General features: G+C 38.4%; 2 protein-coding genes across 2 annotated transcripts; both read right to left on the bottom strand.

Moving 5' to 3' along the window:
• Window positions 1-6489: 6489 nt before the first annotated feature.
• On the bottom strand, window positions 6490-9027 carry LOC17875044 (IAA-amino acid hydrolase ILR1-like 3). The gene is made up of 5 exons (XM_023779845.1): window positions 8455-9027; window positions 8243-8368; window positions 7671-7988; window positions 7421-7552; window positions 6490-7098 (listed from the first exon to the last, which is right to left on the bottom strand). Exons 1-5 carry the CDS (start codon window positions 8797-8799, stop codon window positions 6712-6714), a joined length of 1308 nt encoding a protein of 435 aa, XP_023635613.1. The 5' UTR covers window positions 8800-9027; the 3' UTR covers window positions 6490-6711.
• A 104-nt stretch (window positions 9028-9131) lies between these two features.
• On the bottom strand, window positions 9132-12128 carry LOC17875527 (uncharacterized calcium-binding protein At1g02270). The gene is made up of 10 exons (XM_023779839.1): window positions 11686-12128; window positions 11482-11586; window positions 11274-11379; window positions 10974-11185; window positions 10801-10877; window positions 10577-10685; window positions 10341-10466; window positions 10006-10116; window positions 9810-9917; window positions 9132-9625 (listed from the first exon to the last, which is right to left on the bottom strand). Exons 1-10 carry the CDS (start codon window positions 11815-11817, stop codon window positions 9401-9403), a joined length of 1311 nt encoding a protein of 436 aa, XP_023635607.1. The 5' UTR covers window positions 11818-12128; the 3' UTR covers window positions 9132-9400.

The following is a 12128-nucleotide window of genomic DNA, read 5'->3' as shown; positions in this document are numbered from 1 at the left end:
TCAGTTTCCTGTCGCTGCGAACGTGGTCTCCAACCAACGCAACCCCAACCGTACCGGTCAAAACAACTCTAAACCAAGGAACAACAATGGTGCATACAACAACAACAACAACAACTACTATGCTTCTAATCAGTTTGGGTCTCCATCCGGCAACCGCAATGATCAACGTACTCCAAAGCCGTACCTAGGTCGTTGTCAGATCTGTAGCGTCCAGGGTCAATCTGCGAAACGCTGTCCACAACTTTTGGGGCGTCTCAATATGGCTGGTCCGTCTCAGATGGTTCCTTTTACTCCGTGGCAGCCTCGAGCAAACCTTACTCTTGGCTCTCCCTACTCAGCTGATCCATGGGTGATGGACAGTGGAGCCACCCATCATATCACCTCGGACCTGCAGAACTTGTCTCTCCATCAACCCTTTCAAGGTGACACCAGTGTAACGATTGCAGACGGTTCCGCTGTTCCAATCACACACACGGGTTCCACATCTCTCTCCACCAACAATCGCTTGTTATATTTAAATAAAGTTTTATGTGTCCCAAATATTCATAAAAACTTAATTTCTGTCTATCGTTTATGCAATGCTAATCGAGTTTCCGTGGAATTCTTTCCCGCATCATTTCAGGTGAAGGATCTGAGCACGGGGGTCCCATTACTCCACGGCAAGACTAGAAAGGAGCTGTATGAATGGCCATTGAAGATTCCGGCTGCCACTGCGTTCATGGCTACTCACGGTTCAAAAGCTCCCCTCTCATCATGGCACTCTCGCTTGGGACACCCTTCTACTTCTATTTTAAACACTGTTGTTTCAGCTTTTTCACTTCCTGTTTCTTCTCAAAAACTCTTATCTTGCACTAGTTGTTTACTCAATAAAAGCCAAAAGCTTCCTTTTCATCAATCCTCGTTAACATCTTCTCGACCTCTTGAGATATTATTTTCTGATGTTTGGACCTCTCCTATTCTTTCACAAGACAACTTTAAATATTATCTCCTTATCATTGATCACTACACACGCTATACTTGGCTATATCCTCTCAAACAAAAATCCCAAGTGAGAGACACGTTTATTACATTCAAGAGCTTAGTTGAGAATCGGTTCCGAGAGAAGATTGGGGCATTCTACACGGATAATGGGGGCGAGTTCGTTGCCTTACGGTCCTTTCTCGTCACACATGGCATCTCCCATCTCACCTCTCCGCCTCATACGCCAGAACACAATGGGTTGTCTGAACGAAAACACAGACATGTGGTGGAGATGGGACTTACTCTTCTCTCTACGGCGTCCATTCCCAAGACATACTGGCCATATGCTTTTGCGGTCGCTGTCTTCTTAATTAACCGTCTTCCGACGCCAGTTCTATCGCTTCAATCGCCATATCAACGTCTGTTTGGGAAGCCACCAAGCTATGATAAACTCCGTATATTTGGATGTGCCTGCTATCCATGGCTTCGTCCGTATAATCACCACAAACTTGAAGACCGTTCGTTACAATGTGTGTTTTTGGGCTACTCGCTGACCCAAAGTGCATACTTATGCCTTCATGTGCCTACGTCGCGACTCTACGTCTCGCGTCATGTTCGTTTCGATGAGACCACATTCCCCTTTGCTCATCGTTCAACTCGTACGGAGCCGTTGGTCACAACCTCAGCTTCGCCTCAGTGGCCAACTCACTCCGTCGTACCACCGCCGCTGTTCGTTACGCCTCCGGGACCCCCGAACTCCGGCCTTCACCAGTCATCCTCGCCGGCTCCTTCATCCGCCGCCTCTACCTCGAACCAGGTATCGTCCTCTTCCTCTCAAACTCCTTCTGTTTCTTCCTCCTCTGAGCCCACTGCTCCAATTGAAAATGGGCCGCAACCCACGGCCCAGCACCCAAACCTTTCCCCAACCAGCCCAATAACAAACACCTCATCCCAAACACAAACCTCTAATTCGGCCCAACAACAATCCTCACATGGTTCGGCCTCCACATCCTCCTCTCCACACCATCCACCACATCACCCTCGTCTTCCTCGACCTCTTCCCTGCCTCAATCTTTCTCTGACAATGTTGCTCCCCTTAACCCGACCAATACTCACACCATGGCCACTCGTGCAAAATCCGGCATCTCGAAACCTAACACAAAATATGCCCTTGCTTTACAGGCCTTACCCACCACCGAACCAAAGACCGCCGTCCAAGCACTCAAGGATGAACGATTTCGCAAAGCTATGTGCTACGAGATTAATGCTCAATTGGTCAACCACACTTGGGATCTTGTGCCTCCACCGCCTCGCAACACGACCATTGTTGGTTGTCGCTGGATTTTCACCACCAAATACAACCCCGACGGCACAGTCAATCGCTACAAAGCCCGTTTAGTCGCCAAAGGCTATACTCAACGACCAGGTCTTGACTATGATGATACCTTCAGTCCAGTTGTCAAGTCAACCACGATTCGCATTGTGCTCGGTGTTGCAGTCGATTGCTCCTGGCCTATACGACAACTTGATGTTAATAACGCGTTTCTTCAAGGTACTCTCACGGAAGAAGTTTATATGCAGCAGCCGCCTGGTTTTGTTGATACTGATCGCCCAAACTATGTGTGTCGTCTTCGTAAAGCTCTTTATGGGCTCAAGCAAGCGCCAAGGGCATGGTATGTTGAGCTGCGAACTTACTTAATTCAATTTGGGTTTATTAATTCCGTCTCCGATACCTCATTGTTTATTCTCAAAAAGGGAAAGTCTATTGTGTATATGCTAGTCTATGTTGACGATATCTTAGTCACTGGCAATGACAATGACCTTCTACAACAAACACTTGATGCCCTTGCCAAGCGCTTCTCTGTAAAAGATCATGAGGAACTACATTATTTTCTGGGTATTGAGGCCAACCGAGGGCCTGCTGGACTTCACTTGAGCCAACGACGATACATCCTTGATTTGCTTGCCAAGACGAACATGATTGGTGCAAAACCTGTCACTACACCAATGGTCTCCTCTCCGAAGCTGACGTTGAGTAGTGGCACGAGACTTCCGGATCCCACGGAATATAGAACCGTGGTGGGTAGTCTACAATATCTAGCATTTACGAGACCGGACATTTCATATGCCGTTAATAAGTTGTCTCAGTTTATGCATCTTCCGACTGCTGAACATTGGACTGCGGCTAAACGTGTACTACGCTACTTGGCGGGTACTACTACTTATGGGATTCTACTAAGACGAGGCAGCACGAGGTCACTTCATGCCTTCACTGATGCTGACTGGGCTGGTGACTCCGACGACTATGTCTCCACAAATGGGTACATTGTTTATCTCGGCAAGCATCCTGTCTCGTGGTCATCTAAGAAACAACGGAGCATTGCAAGGTCTTCCACTGAGGCTGAATACAGATCCGTGGCTAACACCTTGACGGAATTGAACTGGATATGCTCTCTTCTTCAAGAACTTGGTCTTTCAATTCCAACGCCACCGGTCATATATTGTGATAACATTGGCGCTACTTACTTGTGTGCTAATCCGATTTTTCATTCCAGAATGAAACATGTTGCATTGGACTACCATTTCATTCGAAATCAGGTGCAATCCGGTGGACTTAGGGTGGTTCATGTTTCAACAAAAGACCAACTCGCCGACGCTCTTACTAAACCGCTTCCGCGCGCTGCGTTTCACAACTTCACATCCAAGATTGGAGTGTCTAAACCCCCTCCATCTTGAGAGGGCGTATTAGAGATATAATCATATCGTTGATTGATATCCATGATTGCGTACATCACGATACTATATATGTTAATATGTATATTTTCTTTAAATGTCTTGTGTAATACCCTAGCTGTGTACTCGTGTATATAAGAGTTTCTAGCTGTTAATAATAAGATATCACTTTCATAATCACTTACATTACCGTTAAACTACTAGCTAGTGATATTTCTTTTTTTCAATGGATCATCACTATTAATTATTTATTATGAAAATTAGGAATATTAGTTAGTCCTATTTAAATCAGTCAAGACGACAGCAAACTAGTTATGAATTTATGTATAATAATAACAAATCATAACATGTTATAGGTTTACAAATTCTTTTTTTTTTTTACAAATTTTTTTTTTTTGTCAAGATGTCTACAATTTCACTTTGGATTCTAAATATATATGTAGTTACATGTATAATAGTAATATAAGACTATATATATGAATGGACGAAGAGTTACTTAATTTGTATATCCGAAACTTAATCCAATATAGTAGTACTATAGTATTTTTTTTTTGCTGGATTACTAACCAACAGATCGAGTTAAGAGCTCAACAACGATCGGTATTGATCTCAAATGATTATTTTTGACAGCAAATATTTTTGTGTCGAATCTTGTTTGGAGATAAATGATAATAGTATTTTTTTTAGTAAGTAATTAGTGGCTTATTTAATGGTGTGTGTATAAATTGACAAGTTCACATGTTGCCACAATGTTACATCATCATATACAAAATTAGAGTGAGTATTTGTGTTTTGTTTTTTAAATGAATAAATATGTTGGGAAAATTTGTATTTTGTTGTTGTTTGAATGAATAAATATGTTATACGACTTGGTTAATCTTATGACTTATTTAAACGAGATATTTTTACGTCATCAATTCATATATATACAATCAGAAAATTCCAGTCTATCAGTGTTGACATAGTGTACGTTCACATCTTGGTACGAATAAATATTAGATTGTGTAATATAGTATATGTTTTGTTTTTTTGGAGCTTTGTGTGAATTCAAAACATAATTAAAATGGAATAAATTTCTAAAGTCAGTTTCATACTTTCATATTCAACGTCAAAATAGTCGAATAAAATCAAACATATAAATTTCCATCTACAGCTTAACAAAGGAGTCCTATAAATATAATGATGGGTCACACATGAGAGTTACATATATAATTAACTCAGCAAGGACCATTTCATTGGCTAATTAAATAACCAACACCTTTAGATAATTAATTTAACAAGGACATATATAATTAAATACCACAATTGTTAAATATATAAGAAGAAAAATATATGTAAATCGATATGATTCATTAGAGATAAAAAGATTACATATTCACTAAACCTTCTCAATCATTTTGCCCAAAATGTTAAACTATAGTGATAGAAAAATAATACATATCGGGAAATCGTGGTTTATAATATGTCGATTTTATTAGGGATGTTAGGCTGTTAAGATAGATCTCACTGAGATCAAATTAATGGAGAGCCTATAAGCTAAGTGTAATTAAGTACGTGTCTACATGTATACATGTTCTATATACACAAGATATGATGGAAAGATTTTCTCAACCCACTCCATTAGAATATGGGGACGTCCAGCTTGGTTAGGCCACTTTTTAAAGATTTTAATTCGTAGATTTTTTCAGTGTTAATCAAAATTGAAAGATCCAACGAGACTCACGTGATCCGAGTGTTTATCGATCGACGTGATTGATTTAACTTGGTTTACAAGGAATTGTACGACCTTCATGAGAAAGGTCTTCTTCTTCTTCTTCGTGGCTTTCCAAGTGAAAGAAAAGGTTATATTACGAGTGACGATTAATTTTGGTAAGCCAATAGAACTTTTCTTCACAAAATTGAATATAAAATATCGAAAACGCGAAATTAATTAACTAAAATCAATGGTGTGTTGCATCCAAAAAAAAAAATGAATGGTGTGTTAGGCCGATGATTTAAAATTAGATCATATTTCTGAATTCGATTCTTGATAAAAAAAATTACTTTACACCATGGTTATAATAGTAAGATCTGGCTGTGGACTATGAAGAAGATTGAGAGGTCTAGGCTTAAAAACATCTCTTCATTAACAATAATACAATATATTAGTAATCAACTAGCAAAGATTATATCTACTTGTTTAGGTGAGATTACACTTAAAAACACTTTATCCTTTTTCTACATAATCATTCACTATTTTATTAGTCAATCTGTTTTAGCACCTAGTGATTTGCCTAATTATGGCTCTCTTATCAACCAATAGGTTATAGAAACCAATCATATTACCCAAACAATGCAGAAGGTTGAAGTGCATTGTTGTTGAAATGAGCTCAATCGTCGTATTATGCTTTTCTTTTTTTTGTTTCACCGACAAGTAGCACGACGAGACAGTATTATTTAAGGCTATAATGCCATTTTAGGTACAGAGATGTGTCATTACATTTTGTCTTTTTGTTTTTAGTTGAAATTTAAACTAATCTCTTTATATATATCTCATATCTGCTAAAGTTGTCTCTTCTTTCTTGGAAACTCTTAGATTATCAGCTTTGGATCTTATGTGAGTGTCATGTGACACATTCATCTTTATCTTATCCAAAGGCAAATTATACTTTATAAAAAAAATACAAAACTAAACTTTTCTATTGCTTAATAGATTTATAGACTATATGTTGCCAAAGTTTGCTTTATATCTGAATATGCAAATTAACATTATAATAGCAAAACTACACAAATCTTTTTTTGTTTTGTAGTGTCATATGTGAAACATAAATATTGGCTTATTATCACAAAAACGGCTACCTTTCCAATGACTTGTTCACATGCACCTACCATGTGAGAGTGAGGAGACCCATTACTTACAATTTTATTAGCACAACTTATTGATTTCTCAAAGTTATAAAATTGCATTTTATTAAAAAACAATTATGAAGGCAACTGACTATGAGACTTAGATAGATCTAAGTCTCTTTAGTAATTTCTTCAGTCTCCAGACTTAGTTTGATTCTGATGCTCTAGTAGATACATCTCGGCTAAGGCAGCAAACACTGCTGATCCAACGGGAAGAACATTCTCGTCGAGGAAGAAATAAGGCGAATGAACGCTATGTACAGAACCGATTTCTTCGTTTTTGATTCCGATTGCTAGATAGTAACCGGGTATTTTCTGTTGATAAAAGGCAAAATCCTCACCCGCCATTACCTTTTCACCCGGTTTCACCTTCTCGGGTCCAATCACTAGTTTCAAAACCTTTTCAGTGTATTCGTGTAGCTTGTGATCGTTCACTGTTGCTGGATACATAGGATGGCTTTCTTCATGCATGTCTATATCCGCTTTGCATCTATGTACTTCAGCTTCTCCTTCAACCACCTGTCAGCAACAATCGCGTTAGCTCAGACTTATAAAGCAAGCTGAACATCACTTTCACTTGAACATTCGTGATTTTTGTGGATCGTTGAAGAGAGCTTGTAGAGATATAGCAATGATTTGTTCCATGAAACTTTTACTAGAACAGAGTAAAAACAAGCGACTCAGGATTCAGGAATCAAAATCACTAACATAACTCTTTTGAACAAGTATCTTATTGATCACTAGGGAAAAGATTTAAGATCCATAAGGTATTGGAAACAAAAATCTGCTTTCTTCTCTGCATAGACTATTCAAAGATTGTTTCGAAACAGCGTATACGTACCTCTTTCAACCTCTGTATCAACAAGTTCATGCCATCAGTTGTAAGACTCCTCATAGTTCCCCCAAATTCTACATACGTTGGAGTCACATCAAACTCAGAAGCGTCGCTTTTCATAAATGTAACAGACAGCACCTAAAACCAAAAACAGAAACCTTTAGAGTCAGAAGACTTAGGTTTAGTCTTGCAAATAGTGATATCCATATGCCTAAACGATCGTTAAATTTATCGATTGGGAAAGTATACAACATACATTGCTTGAGAGAGGATCTACTTCTCTGGAGATTATAAGTTGTAATGCTAAGATGGTAGATGATGCAGCCAGCACCGGATCAACACAAGAATGGGTCTCCGAAGAAGAAGCCAGTACTTTCCCACTTATTCTAACACTGAAAATGCTTGTGGCTGCCAAAGCAGGACCCGAGATTGTTTCTACTTCTCCTGTAGGTAAGTCAGTATGTACATGCATCCCAAATATTGCTTCTGACTCACCCAAAGCACCGTCTTTTATCATGTAAAAAGCACCGGCACCTCCTTCTTCTGCTGGTTGAAAAAGAAGCCTCACTGTTCCCTTTTAATTAAGCAAACAAAGATAAATTCTCAATCACAACAAAAACCTAAAGACATAATAAAAGATTAAACCTTTTCTATAACCAAAGCAAACACAGATACAGCCACAAAATAATCCAAATCAAACTAAAACAATGCAAGAAGACTACAGAGGATGCAAAAGATTCATCCTTTTTGCGTTTGCTAAGCTAATCCAACAAATTCACAACAAATTTACTTTAACCAAGCTAGATAATAAAGAAGAGAAAGGCTTACATTAAGCATATGTTTGCGTTTGCTAAGCAATTTAGCAGCACCAAGAAGCATAGTAGTGTGAGAATCATGCCCACAAGCATGCATTTTGCCATCAACTTTGCTCTTATGATCCCACTCAACAAGTTCCTGAACCGCACCAACTTCGAATTTTACAAAACTTTGAAGAAATCAAAACAGACAATTAAGAGAGAAAGAGAGAAGATCGAGTTTACTTGCATAGGAAGAGCATCCATATCAGCTCGGAGAGCAACAACGGGAGGAGAACCGGATCCGATTTGAGCTACAATACCCGTTTTGGCAACCGGGTAAGAATACGAAACCCCTAATTCGTCAAGCTCGCGACGAATCAGAGCACTGGTTTTGTGTAACTCGAAAAGGAGTTCTGGGTTTTCATGGATCTGTCTCCTCACAGAGACTAACCAATCTTTATCACCCAAAGCTTCTGAAAGATACTGACTTGGATACTCTTGATCTCCGTTGACAGAACTAGAGATAACAAGGAGAAGAAGTAGCAGTAGAAGTAGAGGCGTTGAATTCGAAATCGAGAAATTAACCATTTCAAAATTTGTGGTCAACGGAACCCTAAAATGCTCCGATCAGATCAGAATTGATTCTGAAGTTAGCCACTCGGTGATAAAGTGAAGTACCACCATTGCTTTGAAGTTGCTCTATTAACATTAAAGCTCGAAACTTGTTCCTCCCCTTTTTTTTTTATTCCTCTTTTTTGGCGGCACTACTAATCACAGTATAGTATAAAATCTTCTTGCTATTTTGTAAAGATTAATCGATTCTAGTAGATTTGATCAAATACTTTATGAACTCTGGAGTAACAATACTTAAGTATAGAAATAGAAATGCAAAAGAAAAGAATGAAGAAAGAAAAAGAAAAAAACAAAAAAAGAGTGGCAAAAGCTGCTTCTTAAATCTCTACTACGTTTGTTTTATACATGAAGCTTCATATTTTAGTTTACAGGTTTGTACAGCGTATAAAATTTATAGGACCTCTGTTGTCCCCTTTCTCTCTTTGTCCACCAAGACAGGAACCGCAAAAGTAAGAGTATTGAAGCCGAACCAATGGAGTGCTCTATAAGGGGACACAAAAACTCAGAGGTCTTTTCTAAATGGGAGAAGCTAAATATGTTGTTTGAGTGTGTTTTGTCATGAAACCAACTGAGAGCAAGGCATTCTTATGGGAGAGAATACCACGGTTAGCCTTGCGTGATCTGATAGTGAGTAGTTTTCTGGCCACACTCCTTTTTCAACTTCAGGAGGAAACAAAACTGCGTTCTTGACACTGAATCCGACGGTTTGTTCCCGGTTTCCCTTTGCTTCTCCATCCGCTGCATCTCTCTGTTCTGACCAGGTTTGATTCCATATTCTTTGCTGCAGAGAGTTAAATATTCCAAGGGAATGAAAATGTTTAGCTACTAATTGGCATTACCAGACTAAAGTTATTAAGATCTAGATGTTCAGGGATGTTCTGTAACTCAAACTACTACTAGAATCTACACTAAGACTTGTAATGAACAAGTTTTTGACAGAGAGGGTTCTAATGAAAAAACGTTACCTGAAACTCCTTGTAATCTACAATACCATTTCCATCAATGTCAGCTTGAATCCACAAATCTTTAATTTCTTTTGTCGTGAGTCCATTGCAATGACCTGTTAAATTGAGCTGTATAGAGAAAGAGAAAAATTAAGTGAATATTCAGCTGAATAACGCAGTCATGGGAATATGATTAATTGCATTACAGATTATGTACCTGCCGAAGAGTCTCACAGAAACCCAGGAATGTAATGTGGTCACCATCATTATCGGTTTTCAAAAAGGCAAAAGCATCTTCAGCTGTTAGTGAGGCTCTTCTCAGTAAATACTGCAAAATCAAAATGCTCTGATGTTACAGGGAGAAAGCCAGAAAACTATACTGTTTCCAGGAATCATTTTGGACAAGCATTGCATAGCCAGCTTATAAAGTCAAACCAGTTTCAGGATCAACAAATAAATCATTTTGGATATAAAAGAAGATGTATATCAATAAAGAAGTGAAATGCACCAAGAGATGAACACTTGTGATAAGACAATTGAGGAGAGTCTCACCCTGAACATGCCAAACACTGCCTCGCTCCAACTTGTTTTTAACAGCTTTCTATACCGATTTGGATTTAGAAGCCATATGAAATCAACAGCGCATATATTACCCCGGTGATTCCGGTGGCTTACCCACTGTCAAACCAAAGATAACAACAGTTTCAGAATCCCGATCGCCAATTTAAAACATCGAAAAAATCTACAGCATACCCAAAAGTATTCTCCATATGAAGAAAGACAGTGACCTTGTGAGCATCTGAATCTGTATACCGATGAGCAGTGTCGTAAGAAGACACAAAACCCTGTGACCTGAGAAACTTGTAGACATGTCCTCGCTTACTTCCGTTCCAATCTCTGCCACAAAGACAAAAACAGAGAAAAGCAGAGGACCTTTTAGCATTGTTCATCATATCTATTATCTAATGATCCATTGAAAATGTAAAAAAATCCAGACAAGGTAGTTAGTTACCCGCAAAGTATAATAGGCATAGGACTGAGATTAACTTCCTTCTGATAAGATTCTACATACTGAAGAATCTTATATACCTATCAAAACCAAAAAAAAACTTGTTTAGAAAGATGCAAATCATCACACAAATGATACTAGAGTTAATAAATACATAAGCTAAAAACAGCATTTACCTGTTGCAATCTTACTATAGACAATGTAGAATCATGAGGAAACAGCAAATGAGTATTGACAATCAAAACTTCTTGATGAGCATCATACTGAGAATAAGGAGGAACTAATTCTACGTGTAGCAACTGCGCAACTCGATCACCACAGTCGTTAAAAAGCAAATCCCTCGAGTTCACAACTCTGAAATAGTCCTTATGAACAGCCGTAAACAAACCTACCACCAATGAAAACACAAATGAAACACCACAAACCAAAACCAAGAAAATTCACACAGACAAAAAAAATGTAGAAGCTTATTATACCATCGCCACGGTTATTAGTACGGCCAAGCTTGTAACTGAGATAACCAGCGTCACCAAGTCTCTTCTCATACATGTTAACAAGCTCTTCGTTCCCTACCCAAAACTCCTAATAAAAAGAACCAAAGCATAAAAAAAAATCAGAAACACACAGAACCAAAAACAGAACATGATTGTTATATTATCTCATAGAGGCAAATCGTCGAACAACCTGTAAACAAATGATGGAAGACCTCTCATACAATAACCAATCAATGATTCTATGATTCCTTGCAAGCCAATACCCTCGATTATCACTTTCACGAAGACTTTGATCCTACATTTTCCCCACACAAAAACAAAAAATTCATATAAAAAAATCACACCCAACAAAAAAAGTTTCAAACTTTACGAAGAAGAGAAAAAAAGGAGAAACCTTGGGAGAGAGACGTTTATAGATGGGAGCAAGGATATTGAAAGTAGTACAAGAAATACAAGGTTGCTGATGCTGGTCTCTTATGGAAGACGATATTGCATAGCTTCCTATTTTTGATATTCTCCCCTTCATTATATCTCTTTAACCGCCGGCAAGAATAATTAAAAAAAATACAAAAAATCTCCGGCGGTAAAAAAATCAAAAAAAGGAGAGAAGAAAAAAAAACACACAGAGAAAGGAAGAAGATGAAGACGACGATGATGAAGAAGACGATTCTCTTAGAAACGTCGTGACCGCTCTTTTTCGATTTATGATTACAACCGAAATTAAAATAAAAATTTGAAAAACCCCAAAATTAGAAAGAGTTTTTAGCGATTGAGTTTGTGAAGGCTATTTTAGTTTTGTAGAAAAAGCTTTGTTCGTTCAAGAACGTGCGTGTGCAT

Source organism: Capsella rubella, unplaced genomic scaffold, assembly GCF_000375325.1.
Source record: "Capsella rubella cultivar Monte Gargano unplaced genomic scaffold, Caprub1_0 scaffold_8, whole genome shotgun sequence".
NCBI lineage: Eukaryota > Viridiplantae > Streptophyta > Magnoliopsida > Brassicales > Brassicaceae > Capsella > Capsella rubella.
The sequence above is the reverse complement of the archived record's forward strand: the minus strand, read 5'-3'. Positions and strand labels throughout refer to the sequence as shown.